The 14,417-nt window shown below is 55.8% G+C and overlaps 1 protein-coding gene across 1 annotated transcript in view; it reads right to left on the bottom strand.

The window, feature by feature from the left end:
• The window catches only part of RPTOR (regulatory associated protein of MTOR complex 1), a 176,358-nt gene that overhangs the window by 37,726 nt on the left and 124,215 nt on the right, over positions 1-14,417 (bottom strand). The window contains exons 16-18 of the mRNA XM_032176974.2: positions 5,780-5,883; positions 4,788-4,971; positions 2,988-3,098 (exon numbers count right to left, since the gene is read on the bottom strand). Coding sequence (XP_032032865.1) covers positions 2,988-3,098; positions 4,788-4,971; positions 5,780-5,883 — 399 coding nt within the window. The remainder of the gene's footprint in view (positions 1-2,987; positions 3,099-4,787; positions 4,972-5,779; positions 5,884-14,417) is intronic.

Here is a 14,417-nt window from a genome sequence, read left to right as displayed (position 1 = left end):
TAATAACAAAAAGTTCCTAATGCAGCTCGTTACACAAATGTTGTTAGATGATGAATTAAATCAGTAAAAGAATACCTTTATGAATACCACCTAGAAAAAGTAGGAAAACAATTTTTTTTTAAAACAAGATAAAACACCTCCTGCTTCCTCTTCTAAAGTTCGGAAAAGGTCTCTAATGTTAAAGACGCTCCTAGGACTGCAGTTGCTATCAGGAGTTACAGGCGACGCCGACCACAACACGGCGCTCTTTTCCATTATGACACCCAGAGCCTGTTGTTTCAACGACAACCAAGTGAGATTTGTTTTCAAATACTTGGCAGGGGCAGAGGAAGACAATCGTTTACTCATTCAGCAACCGTTTCCCGGCAGCTCCTACATGGATCCCCTTGGACTAATCTCCTCTGCATTGTCCACACTGCAGGACCTGCCGACAGGGCCAGACCACAAGGCTGACACCCTCCAGCTCCTCCGTGCAGGTGGGAATTCTCAGATGTGCAAATGGAGGAAGATGAGGGCAGGTGGAGGAGGGGCTGCTAATCTGAAGAAATGGAGAGGAGATGTTGGGTTGGGGCTTGCATACACTGGAACAAATAGACACACACACACACAGACACACACAGGGACACACAGAAACACACAGACATACATACGAGATACACACACAGACACACATACAGAGACAGAGATACACACACACATCACACAGACACACACACAGAGACAGACAGACAGACACACACACACACACACACACACACACACACACACACGGCCTTCCACATGCCTCTGGGGAACTTCCTCCTGCAATCAGCTGCTGTGTACTTAAAAATGCTTAGGAAAGGAAAGCAAATCCTTTGGGGGAAAGTCAAATTCATTTTTAAGTTTAAGAGCAATGAGTTTTGGATTATCTATGCCATTCCTCTTTCATCACAGGATAGATGACTGAGAATAGGCATTTTTCAAGGACTTCAAGAAAAGCCTCTCATTATCACACCAAGAAATTACCATCATGTACAGCCATTGCCATCCCAGCAAGAGCGAAGACCAGACCATCTGGGTTTCTTAGTCGCCTGACCTTATCTGCCTTAAGCATGAGACCACATCAAGGACACCAAGCTTGTTAATAATAGACTAAATTCCATTGACTTTTCAACAGACCGGGCCGCAGTTCTAGAGGACAGCCTGGCAACCCCGACACAGTGTCCAGCCACCTCCCAGCTCCGGCTCACTCAGAGTTCAGGTGGCTCCTGCTTCCTGCATCCAATTCCAGGATTTGTGTACGCTTTCCTTTCCTAACCAGAAGCCTCCTAGTGATGGGAAGCGGCACTTCCCTCTGTCTGCAGGGGACGCCACCCTCATGCCACCCGCAGGTAAGCAGCAGTGAGCCCAGAGGGGACGCCACCCTCATGCCACCTGCAGGTAAGCAGCGGTGAGCCCAGAGGGAATGCCACCCTCATGCCACCTGCAGGTAAGCAGCGGTGAGCCTGGCAGGTGGGCCTGGTGAGGGGCTTCTGACCAGGACTGAATCCACCAGCCTCAACGATCTCCTGGGGTTTGTTTCTTTAATTCTTTTCCTCCAACTCTAAAGGTGCTTCATGCTTAGTGTAGAAACTGTGGAAGAGACACAAAAGCAGCCCAATTCAGTGCTGTCGTGGGTGGCGCCATTTGCGAATCTCTAGTTAGGAGCGGGCTCTTCTGGTCTTCGTCGTATGCACATCTGTGTCTGCGCATGGGAAGCACAGCTATGATTGTTCTGTAAATCTGGGTTCTTGGTCTGCATTTTTTCTTTTTAAGGAATGTTGTCATGAGCACTTCCTTAGGACACTATTTTTAATGTTTAACTTTTCAGTAGCTCCAATAATATCTCATCAAATATTTCATAACTTTTTAACTATTCACTCTCTGTGGACATTTAAGTGACTCTCAATTTTCATTCTTATAAACAACACAGAAGTCATCTATATCTCTGATTATTTTCTCAAGACAGTATTTTAGCAGAGTCATGACTGGGTCAAAGGGAAAGGCGTTTGATGCTTCCTGGCAAGATGCTTTCTAGAACAGCCAGGCCACTGTCCACCCAGGTTCATTTGAGAAGTGGGAGGCGAACTCCTCTCTCTCTGCAGTAAAGGGGCTCAATAGTTCAAGCTTCATAGCTTGCCTGCCTCAGGGGCTGCCTGATGGTTCTGTGTTTTTATGGACAGAAATCAGCATTCACTATGAGGACAGGACCACAGGGGCTGAGCTGTCATGGGGTCCAAATACCATTCACGGAGATGACTAAGACGCAAGCTTGATAGACAATCGAGAATAAGCTGAGAGTTTCAGCTTTCAATTATATATGAGGGAAGAGGAAGGTTTGCCCAGAATGCGCTTTAGATTTATACAAAATCTCCACGAGTCCCTGCTGGGCCCTAGCAGAGAGATGAGCACTGGGACCGTGCTGACAAAGCAGCTCCCGCCCCGTTCCTCGAAGAGGCCGAGAGCCGCCGCCCTGCCTCAGCCCGCAGGGACAGTAGTCACCGTGTCCACAGCACACGGCGCTTGTTAGGGCTGTGTCAGGGTTGAGCCTCAGAGACGGTCTTGTGGTGTAACCCCAAATGTGCTGGGATTGGCTGCAGCAGGCTTGGTCTAACAGTCCCCAGACCTCTGAGCCACCCAAGCGTGGCCTCGGGATGGGCCTCGCGTGATCCTCACCGGTAGGGCGTGGGAAGGCCTGTAGTGACCCTGTCCGTTGAGGCAAAGTGACACCTGTCACACTGGCAGGCTGCGGCGAGGCAGGTTCTCTCTTTTTGTTTGGCGACAGGAAGGTAAGTGAAGTCTGTTTCTTTTGTGGTTCTACCTTCACCATGAACACCACGACCACAACCACAACCACAACCACAATGGGAGGCTCCCACAGCCACAAGCCTTGAGCGTTTATGCTCAAAGAAGTGGGACAGACACATGTTCGCTAGGACTCTACTCTGAACCCCGTGCCCCGGGCGCACCTTCATGACGGGCTGGGCAAAATAGCGGGCGCTCCAGTCGCAGAACCCCGTCTGCACCGTGGCGGAGATGAAACTTTTGTGTCCAGCGGCATCGTCCGCGTCGTCCGCAGTCTTCAGGGTTTAAGCAGGAGGGTTGGAAGGAAAAAGAAACACCAGTCAGTCATGCCACTCCTCAGCTCAAAAGAGCTCCAGCTGGGGACAAAGGCGTTGCCGGGAGCTCTGGGATGCCCCTAAGGACGGCACTTCTGTGCTCTGCTCACTTCCGTATCCTGGTGACCGAGAACCCCTGAACGTCTGCCCAGGGATTGAGGGGCCCAGGCTGTGAAGTGTGAGCCACGTCGGTCCCACCATTCCCAGGGCCGACCCAGCACAGCTCCCAAGTCAACTCTAGCTGACTGTTCAGACAGCGCCACGTGCGTCCATGTGTGCTGGTTTATCAACCCCCAAAAAGCCTCTGCCGCTTGGTTCCAGGACAGCTCCTGTGATGGCCCCATGACACCAGGCTGAGAGCGGGGACTCCCGTGTGAAGTGGCCTGGACGGAGCGCACAGCTGTGCAGGCTGACTGGGGCTCCCAGCCACTGGAGAAAGAGGATGTGGAGCTGAGGAGGACTGAGCTTTGGGTGTTTCCTGTTGTGGAACCTGCAGCGGCCAGGGCTGTCAGAGTCTGTGTGTGCTTGTGCAGTGAGGCTGGGCACCAGGGGTCTCCTGTGCCACGCCATGTGGCCTGCTGGTGTCTCTCATGCTGTGTCTTGGCCCAGGGAGCTCCCCGTGATCCCAGGGCAGGTGCAGTGAGAGGTGCATCCCCTCCACCCTGGGGCAGCTACTCTGGCTCCACAGACAGAGCCATGGCCCAGGGTGGGGTCGGGTGGGTGAGCTGCACGTGCCGGTAGCATTGCTCCCCAGGACCGCGGCCTCCTGTCCCCATCAGGGCCTGGCCAGGAGGCTGACCCTGCACTTGGGGCTCGGTGGTGGTTCTCGCTCCTCCTCTGCTGAGACACCGAAAGTCCAGGTGGGCGGGGGCTGAGCAGCACCTGTGGGGACCTGCCCGCTCTTGCCGTGACAGCTCTTCTACCCCAACGTGGCCGTTCCTGCTCCAAGGCACCCTGCAAGGTGGCCGCTAACTTCTTTTAAAATCACTGGATTACCAAGCGAGCCCTGGACCCCACTCCATTGCTGAGCTGATCATGCTGTCAGCACCCAGAGCAGCTGGGTGTGCTGGGTGTGCCCTCAACTGACAAAGTGGCAGCACCTGGACGAGACAGCCAAGGTCTCCGGACCAGCTGCCACCTCACACCACTCTCATAACCCCAGCAAAACAAAGCACACATTCCTCTCTCCAGAAATATCTTTTTCAACTTAGTTAAAGGCAAAGAGAGTACCTATTTATGCAGCGTACTTGGATGTTCACAGAAAAGACAACACATTCAGAACAAATGCTCTGCAGTGCAGCTGCCCCCGAGGGGACGCAGAGTGCTGTGTGCCCAGGAAGGGGAGAGCCAGGTAACCCTGTGCTCCTGTTTCATTACATGGAAGCTGCCCAGAATGGTGAACCCAGAACCAGGGGTGGAGAACCGGGACACACCCGGCAGTACTCCTAAAGAGTGCAGGCAGAGGGGTGCATGAGCGAGGGCCAGCGCCTGGGTCTGCAAAGGCAGAGAGCGGCCCACAGATCCAGGACGACAGGGCGGGTCCTGCCCCATCCCATGGTGATGTAAGCAGCCTGAGGCTGAGGCCATGAGCCCCCATCTGAGAAGCAACGCCCTCAGTGTCCAGATCACGAGGCAGCCGGGCCTCCGTACCTGCTCTGGGCCCTTGTCGAACATCTTCCGTGTCCGGGGGAACTGGTGGGAGTGAGGGGTGTACTGCGCCCCCGTGGGGCCTGTGGTGCCCGGCCGGCCAGAAGGCAAGTCTCGGCTGACCGGCTGCTTGGCCACGTCGTTGGTCAGGCTGGAGCTGCTGGTGCTGGACGCTGGAGGGGAGCCCCTGCCATTGGGAGAAAAACAAACACTGCATTCTCTGCAGAGTCTGGGGCTTCAAGAGGAAACACGGAACAACTTCCTGGGCCACCTGCGCCCTCCCAGGTGCCACCAGGGCCCAGGGTGTCCTCAGTCGCCTGGCATGCCATCGTGGCTCCCAAACCCCAGCTGCTGGTGCCGAGTCTATGCTGCTTGGTTGCCCGCCTGGCAGGGGGCAGGGTTGTCCCTCATTGAACTCCAGCGCCCTGGGAGGCGGCGCGGACAGGACGAACCTAGCTCAGAGTCGAGTGGGCTGGGATGTGAGAGCTCAGTGCACAGCAGTGCCACGTCCTGAGGTGCAAACACCTGTTGGTTACCCATTTGGAGATCTAGATCCCCTCTTACAAACTCTGGAAGGCCACAGAGACCAGGCTTAGTTCAACTTTTGCTGAGACGATGTGCACATGAAGGGTTCCTCAAGATAGGGGAGAGCTCAAGGCAGGGCTCAGATCAGGCGGGTACCGGAGTGTCCGGGTGGGAGAGGGAGAGAAAACGCCCGTTAGAGAGTGGGGAGGAGACGAGATCAGGCGGGTACCGGGGTGTCCGGGAGGGAGAGGGAGAGACAGCGCCCGTTAGAGAGGGGGGAGGAGACGAGATCAGGCGGGTACCGGGGTGTTGGGGACGGAGAGGGAGAGAGCACCCGTTAGAGAGTGGGGAGGAGACGAAGCCAAGACAGGGTGGGGAAGGAGGAGGATGGGGAGGCCGGCTCAGGGAGAGCTCAGCCCGTGGGGCCCCGGTCACCACATGGACCTGCAGGCTGAGTGGGCGGCACTTACCCCGCCTGGTGGATGTGCACGCCCTTGTTGGTGGGGCTGGCGGGGGCCGACTGCGTGAGGGAGGAGGTGTCCAGGACGCGCTGCGGCCGGGCGTTCACGGTGGCCTAGGGGCAAAGGCATGGGGGTGTGAAGGTCAGACGGGACGCGCTCCGCGGAGGCCACCACATGAAGCAGAGGCTGGTGGCTGCCGTGGAGCCACTTTAGAATCACAGAAAAGTCCTTTAGTCGAGGAAGCACCAACACCAATGGAAGACCCCAGCTGGATTCCCCCCAAAGGCAATCCTGAAGCTCAAACGGCGTTCTTTACTCTTGGAGGACACGCATCCACTGGGCGAGCCCTGGCGTGGCCGTGTGAGCCGGGATGTCTGGGGAGGAAGCTCTGCCTGAGGCTCCTGAGGGGTCCGGGCCTGAAACCTCTGAGATGGACAACGGCCCACCCTCCTCACATTCCCTGCTAGAGGGGCGGCTCCCGGCGGCCTCAGTGTCCTCCCCTTGCCTGAGGCTGGGCCTCCACACCGTCCCGGCCTTGAGTCCAATTCTCAGCTCTCAGGTCAGAGGCTGCGAGTTGAGGCCTGGGAAGAATCCACCAGCCATGCTCTTTCCGGAGCCGGTGACAGTGGCATTCGCGGAGGGTCAGGGAGTGCTTCATCCACCCGGGACCTGGCCGGTGGGCACGGGGTGGAAAGCCACCAGCAGCCTGAGGCCTCCACACAGGCCACTGTTTACACCCCCGTGTTCCTCAGGAGGCCACAGAAACTGTCAGGGAATGACTGCAGGGGGCTTGGGCTCTCTCCAGTGGCAAAATGGGCTCTGCTGCCTGGGCTGTGACGGGGCCTGGAACTCAAGACCGCCCTTAACACCCTCCTGGCGGAGGGGCTGCAGTCATCCTTCCTCACGGGCGCACACAGGTGGTGCCGGGTGCACTGCATGGACGGGGAACCTTCATCTCCAGGACAGACGTGGCTGAAACCTGCCCTGGGGAGGGGTGCACTAGCAGGCGCAGGGGGCGGCTGCTCCCGGGGGGTGGGGAGCAGGGTGGTGCACAGCTGGCACAGCCTAGTGGGCAGCATGAGGTTCCAAACCACCCCTTCAATGCAGCCGTCTGCGGATGAAGCCGAGACCCTGGGCTCTGTGAGCCTCCTGCCAGACACCTGCAGGGCTTGAAATTCTACCACAGAAAAAGATTTGTACCAGCTTGAGCCCTCGCATTCAGGAGGGAAGTGGTTTTGCTATGATTTTTTTAAGCAGGGTTTTCTGTGGATCTGGAGACCAGCTGTCGGCGTTAGTGAGCAGCCGTGAGAAACCACACAAGGCAGGGCGTGCGCTGCCCGGCCACTGACATGACCTCGCGAGGGCCCAGGTGCTTCGGGGCGGTTTTGTTCTGAGTGCACTGCGCAGTGGGGGGAACGCGGGTCCCACTGGGTTCTGGACTCCAGAGGCTGTGCGAGTTCAGAAGGGCCTGATGGGGCCGGGGCAACCTCATCTGTGTCAGGAGGATGGGGCCAGCTGCTCCGTGAAGGTGCCCACTGATCCTGCAGGCACAAGCTGTTCCTTGAGCGCCGGCCCATCCCAGGCTGCGCTCCAGCCAGAACCCCGTCCTGCGGGTCCGCATCCGTGTAGAGCCTGCACTGTCTCACATCCAGCCAGCCAGAACCCCGTCCTGCGGGTCCACATCTGCGTGGAGCCTGCACTGTCTCACATCCAGCCAGACAGAACCCCGTCCTGCAGGTCCACATCTGCGTGGAGCCTGCACCGTCTCACGCTTTTAATTATTCACTTAGAAGTTAGGAACCTTGAACCTGCAATTTAGCCAACAGAACATCAAGGAAAAGAAAACTTGATCCTGAAGTCTTCACTCATGTAACATCGACGCTTCCCAGATTGTCCTTTCCTTCAAAATGCAAATAGCAAGAAAATGGAACCATAACTTGTCTTTAAGCAACGTTCCTATTTTTTAAATGACAAGAGTAATACATGTTCTTTCCGAGCTTGTTTTGTTTTGGTATTAAACTATTCGGCCAGCCCTAGACACACAACCACTCCACAGAACCTGCCAGACATATGATCCCTTCAGAAGTCTAAAAACAGAAAAGCAAGTTTTTGACTCTGAACTTTATATGTGCCTTCTCAAAATGTCTGGAAAAACAGTGGGAGGTGACGGGGAAGACAGAAAACTTCTGGAGTTGAAATAAAGCCTTCAGCAAAACCCACACATGCTCAGACGCTCACAGAGCACAAAGGCTCAGGCGCTGCTGGGCTGGGGCCGGTGACTCAGGGGCCCTGGGGAGTCCCACTCAGCTGCCTGGGGTCCGTGCAGCTCCCACCCTGCCACCCTGCACGGAAGCGCCCGCGGGAGTACCGCGTGGGAGCCGTGGTGACGAACCCTCTGCTCCGCCCACTCTTCCAGGCAGGGAACTGATCCGGCCCTCGGCATGAATTCTTGCAGCCCCTGGGGTTATGAGATGAGACCATCCTGCTTTCACATGGCTTGTACCTGTGGCTGCTGTCACAAAACTAATTTTCCACCACTTTTGGAAATCTCGTGAGAGACGGACACACACCTGGCTCAGGAGTGCCCCCGCACCCCCGCCATTAGTGTAGTGACCACAGGGTGTTGGCCTAGAGGGAGCTTTCTTTAGCCGTGCACTTCCTATTTGTTCAACAAACATTTACTCAGCGTTGACTGTGCTGGGTGTGGGGCCAAGACTGTGAACATGAGCAGCGCGTCCCTCAGAGGTGACCTGGCAGACCTGCCTGCCTGCCTGCGGTGTCGGCGTGAGGACAGGGCGCTCAGCAAGCAGGAGCTGCAGGGCGTGGCTGGGGCAGGGGCAGAGGCAGAGGACCAGGAAGAGTCCTTTCTGCTGGTCCCTGCCACCATCTTAGAGAGCACAGCACCAGGAAGGGTGAACAGAGAAGGCATGGCGCTGGCAGAGGCTGGGTTTGGTGATGCAAACTGGAGGGCTGAGTGCGGCCCGCACAGCCTCTGTGGGCCCAGGCCTGCCTCGAGGACACAGCACCCTTCTCAGCGTGTACACCCCCAGAGCCCCGGCTCACTCACAGCCTGCAGAGGTCAAGGGTGTGCAAACACACCCTCTAGGGAGGTCTGAGTCCAGAGAGGACGGCAGCTGTAAGAGGGTCAAGGTCACGGCTACAAGACAGGGCCTTTCTTCCACTCCCCAAGCCAACCTTCAGCGGTGGCAGATATGACTTTGCTAACAGTTGAGTTCTCAGCACACTCTCTCGGGCCAGTGTACACATAAACACTCTTTGAAGATGGAGTTGCAAGTGTCTTTTATCCACCCCTGCCTGTTGCAGCTGGTGAAGTGGGGACTGGAATGAGACCCATCCTGTCTCCTGTGCCCGGAGCGCCACCTCACAAGGACACGGGGGAGTCTGATCCAATGCAGATAAAAATACCGTACATTTCGGAGACTTGGACAGTGAATTTTCCCACTGGATCTTGACACAGGGCTGCGGATGCCAGCGTCAGCTTCTGGCTGCTCTATCTTGGGAGGAAGTGGAGTATTTCAGAAATGTTCCTGTTAATTTTATATCGAGGATCTGGATTCATGTGTGAGAAACTCTTAAAAAGGGATTCCCAGAGGATTATCCAGAGGCACTTTTGGGCTAAGAATAGCGCAGAGGCTGCTGGTTGCTTGGTGGGGGAGAAGAAACCCCTGCAAAGGCGTGTGCTGCTATTTCTTCAAGTCATTTTTCTGCAATCTGCGTTTCCTACATAAATCCTACGAACTCTTCTTTTGGAAAAGTAAGTCCTAGGTATTATTCCATTAAAGCAACATGGTGACTCTTAACTAGCTGCCCATTAGTTACAAAGGAAGCCTTAAGGAGTTTCACTTGGGGCCACGGTGCCCTCAGTCCTAGGTGCTGCGGGAAGAGAACTCTGTGTCAGTGGAGGCCGAGGTGTCTCAGCCCACCAGCTCCTTCCCTCCTCAGACCCGGGTGTGTGGGAAGGCTCGGGAGGTTCTGGAGTTGCTGTAGCCCCTTTTCCACAGAGGATGGTGAGATGGCTAAGGAGCTGATGGCAACACAGACACGAGTGCTGACGATGCAGCTTGCTGTATGGAGCCCCCTCTGCACCCGGGCGGCACAGGGACAGAGCTCTGCATTTCTTACCACAGCCCTAGTGGGGTGGGGGTCATACAATGATCCCAGTTTTAAGTTTTATAGATAGAGAAATGCAAGCTGAGAGGCATGAAGTCACTGGCTGAAAGCTGGCAGAGCTAGAATGGGGTTCAGGGCAAAGCTGGTGCTGTCCCTGCCTGAAGGAGCCCCAGGCCCCAAGAGCCAACCTAGTGCCTTGTGGCTATGACCCCCGTGAGGGTGCTCGTGGGGCAGCCGCTGCCTGCAGCTGCATGGCACTGTCTCACTGAGAACAGATTCCCGGCCACCACCCCAGAGCCTGGAGTCTGCATCTCTGCAGGGGAACAGGGCATCTCCATCTGGATGGGTGATCCAGGGGCGCTTCTGCTCTAGCTGGGCAGGGCCCACGGGCATTGGGCAGCGTGGCTCTAAGGCAGGGCCACGTCTGATTCTGTAGCTATGCTAGTCCAGGCTGATGCTGCCCTTGTTCCCCAGGTCTGTAGTAATGGGAATGAGCATGCGCATGAAAAGCTTTCAAGCTGTAGATGTGACATGTGTCTAGGCTGTTCACGTTCATTAGTGCTGCTGGCATGCCACATTCCTGGGACGGCTCTTCCCACTGTTCTGAGCGTCCCTCCTTTGGGTGGAGGTGCGAGGACTAAGACAGGTGAGGCGAATGCTCACTGAGGACGCAGAGGGTGTGCACACCCGTGGCTTGGTGGGAGAGGCAGTCGGACACTTCCATGCAGCAGGCCACCGCTGAAACCAGGCAGGGGTGGAATGGGTAGCATGGCCTTCAGGGGCTGGACGTAGAGCTCACGATTCCCGGAGTGGTCCTGAGCTGGGAGAGAGCCTGATGGCTTCAGAGAGGTGTGGTTCTAGAGGGAGGGATGATGGTGGCAACAGAGAACTGTCTGTCTCAGTTAAGGAAATGCCATTTGACGAGGTTAAAAAGAAATCAGAATATCTATATGCAGATCGGCTGAGATCACTGGAAGAGAAATTTCAGAGAATTTCAGAGGTAAAGACAATTTTAGCAAGTGCAGAACTACTTTGGTCTAGAGGCTAATTGCAAACATGCTGAATTAAGAAATCCTTACGATTCAGGCAGCTTGAGAGAACAGAGGGTAGGGACAAACAGACCGGGCTCTCTGGGTTCTAAGAGATGCTGTCAAGTAGGAGGAGAGAAAATTCTGGCATGACAATGTGATTTTAAAAGAAATGTATCCATGGCTGGGTGCAGTGGCTCACGCCTGTAATCCCAGCACTTTGGGAGGCCGAGGCAGGTGGAACACTTGAGGTCTGGAGTTCAAGACCAGCCTGGCCAACACGGTGAAACCCTGTCTCTACTAAAAATACAAAAATTAGCTGGGCATGGTAGCGCGCGCCTGTAATCCCAGCTACGTGGGAGGCTGAGGCAGCAGAATTGCTCGAACCTGGGAGACAGAGGTTGCAGCGAGCTGAGATCGCACCACTGCACTCCAGCCTGGGTGACATAGTGAGACTCAGTCTCAAAAAAAAAGAAACCTATCCATAAGTAACTCATGCTACGAAAGCAGGAAGCCAGGCATCAGGCTTGGGATGTTTGGTGCTTTGGAATATGCTTTCCTGGGTATCTCAATCTTTATTTTCACTCTCTTTCTTTTATTTTTTTGAGATAGAGTTTCGCTCTGTTGCCCAGGCTGGAGTGCAGTGGTGCGATCTTGGCTCACCGCAACCTCCGTCTCCTGGGTTCAAGTGATTCTTGTGCCTCAGCTTCCTGAGTACCTGGGAATACACGAGCGCATCACCACACTCAGCTAATTTTTGTATTTTTAGTAGAGACTCTTAGCCAGGCTGGTCTGGAACTCCTGGCCTCAAGTGATCCGCCCGCCTTGACCTCCCAAAGTGCTGGGATTACAGGTGTCAGCCAGTGCACCTAGCCAATGTTTCTTTTCTTTTTTTTTTTTTTTTTTTGAGATGGAGTCTCGCTCTGTCACCCAGGCTGGAGTGCAGTGGCACAGTCTTGGCTCACTGCAAGCTCCGCCTCCCAGGTTCACGCCATTCTCCTGCCTCAGCCTCTCCAAGTAGCTGGGACTACAGGCGCCTGCCACTACGCTCAGCTAATTTTTTGTATTTTTAGTAGAGACGGGGTTTCACCATGGTCTTGATCTCCTGACCTCGTGATCTGCCCGCCTCGGCCTCCCAAAGTGCTGGGATTACAAGTGTGAGCCACCGCGCCTGGCCTTATTTTCTTTATCAGTGACTTAGGTCTTCATTTTGTAAGTAGATCAAAATGTCATGGGATCCTTGGGGTGTTGCTTTGCCAGCCAGAAACCTCTGTGGCTGCTGATGCCTTTGCCTGAGTTTTTACTTGGGCCCACTGGGCTTGTTATGCCCATTCAGCCTGGCAGGCTGTGAGTGGCTCACACTGCTGGCCCGAATCTCACACCTGCCAAAGGCAAGCCAGGCGCAGAGTGGTGAGGGGTGTGAGAGTGAATGTGGGGTCCAGCCACTGTGCGCAGCCACGCATGCTGGCTGCAGGGGGGTGAGCAGCTCTAGGCACTGGCATGGATGCCAGCTCCCTGCAAGGCTGCGGCTGGGCCAGGTGTACTACAAGCAGCTTCAACATCTGGCACTGGGGAATGCGGTGGCACCTGGAAGCCTGGAGACGCCAGGGACTGCAGAGCCCCAGAGATGGCATCACAGCCCTATTTCGGGGTGCTCCTAGGTCTGGGTTCTCTGAAGGGCTGCAGCTCTTCTCTCCTTTTCCCGTCTCTCCTTCTTGTCATCTGCAAAGTGGCAAGCAAGGGGCATGTTTCAGCCCTGTTTGTGTTATAGCTCTTGTAGCCCTGCCATTTGGCGGGTCCCAAGTTCTTGTCCTGCGTCCAGGAAGAATGAGGTACACGGACAAGTGGAGGTTGAGCAAGCTGAAGGGGAGCTTTACTGAGCAACAGAACAGCTCAGAGGAGACCCACAGTTGGTAGCTCCTCTCTGGAGGCAGATTGTCCTCATGAGTGTTCTGCTGTCAGCAGAAAAGAGACCCTGGAGTGGGTAGCTCCTCTCCGCAGCTGGTTTTCCCGATGTCTGCTCAGCATTCAGCACAGAGGAGACCCTGGAGTGGGTAGCTCCTCTCCACAGCTGGTTTTCCCGACGTCTGCTCAGCATTCAGCACAGAGGAGACCCTGGAGTGGGGAGTTCCTCTCCACAGCTGGTTTTCCCGACGTCTGCTCAGCTCTGAGCAGAAAAGAGACCCTGGAGTGGGTAGCTCCTCTCCGCAGCTGGTTTTCCCGATGTCTGCTCAGCTCTCAGCAGAGAGGAGACCCGGCATGGGTAGCTCCTTTCTGAAGGCAGGTTATCCCATCATTTCCTCGAGTCTGGCTGAGTCCAGGGCTTTTATGGGCTTCAAAGGGGAGGAAGTATGTGCTGACTGATTCACGGGCAGCCATGGGCAGGCTTGGAAAAAGCACCAAAAGTTCCCATTCTGGTCCATCAGCCCAGCCCCCAGTCTTCAGGCTGCCCCTGGCTTGAAGGTGGCACTTCACTGGGGACCCGCCCCTTTCTGCCCAGGACCCTGTCTGCCTCCTGCCATCATCTGTAACACCCAGGCTGATTGTGCCGAGGGGCACCTGCAGGCCAGTGCCGAACTGCCCTCAGTCCCCACCCTCAGCCTCCCTCCCATGCTCGTTGGTGCCCAAAGTCCAGAGGGGGCTGAGGCAGCAGGCAGTTGACATGTGAGCACTGCCCTGAGCGTGTGCACAGCCAGCTGGTTGCAACAGCACCTGGATGCAGCCTCAACTTTGCTCTGAGATTGAAGTGGGTGCCAGAAGCAGGGAGAGGCCAGGCAGCGGGAGCAGGCATTTCCAAGCCTGCAGGGGTAGGGGCGCTTCCTGGGCCCCTGAGAGCACAGAGGAGCCATGCTGGGTGGCTGCAGCTGCACCTGGGAGGGTGGAGCTCCTGCCCGCTCCTGGCCCCCAAGAGCAGAGATGGCTGGGTCCGGAGCCACAGCCGGATGGCTGCAGCTGTGCCTGGGAGGGTGGGGTTCCTGCCTGCTCCCGGCCTCCAAGAGCACAGAGATGCCTGGATCCAGAGCTGTGGCTGGGTGGCTGCAGCTGTGCTTGGGGAGCATGAGTTTACCGCCCTGCCAATTTGGAAGGGGGTGGGGTTTCCACCTGTTCCTGCCTCCTGCCAGCTTTGTGGAGCCCATGGCCCTGGCCACACCTGCCCAGCTGTAGCTGGCGTCATGGCAGCGGCCGCTCCCAGACTGGCTGCCACTGCCATCAATTTGACCTTTCGTTAAGTACACTCCTTTCTCATCTCCGTCTGCATGCATGAGTCCTGCGATAGAGGCAGCGGCGGAGCACAGGCACACACACTCTTCACAGCATCAAGAGGCTGCAGCGGTGCTTCTAGGTGAGTTTGTGCATTTATGCTCATACATTTTCTCATAAATTATAATATAAGCAGTGATCATGAGCACGTGTGCCCTGACAGGTGACCACCTGTGGCTTGAAGGTTCTTTCTTGGCATTGTCCTAAAACCACTGAGGCGAGGACTG

The sequence above is a fragment of the Hylobates moloch genome, unplaced genomic scaffold (assembly GCF_009828535.3).
Source record: "Hylobates moloch isolate HMO894 unplaced genomic scaffold, HMol_V3 SCAFFOLD_15, whole genome shotgun sequence".
In the NCBI taxonomy this organism is placed as follows: Eukaryota; Metazoa; Chordata; class Mammalia; order Primates; family Hylobatidae; genus Hylobates; species Hylobates moloch.
The sequence above is the reverse complement of the archived record's forward strand: the minus strand, read 5'-3'. Positions and strand labels throughout refer to the sequence as shown.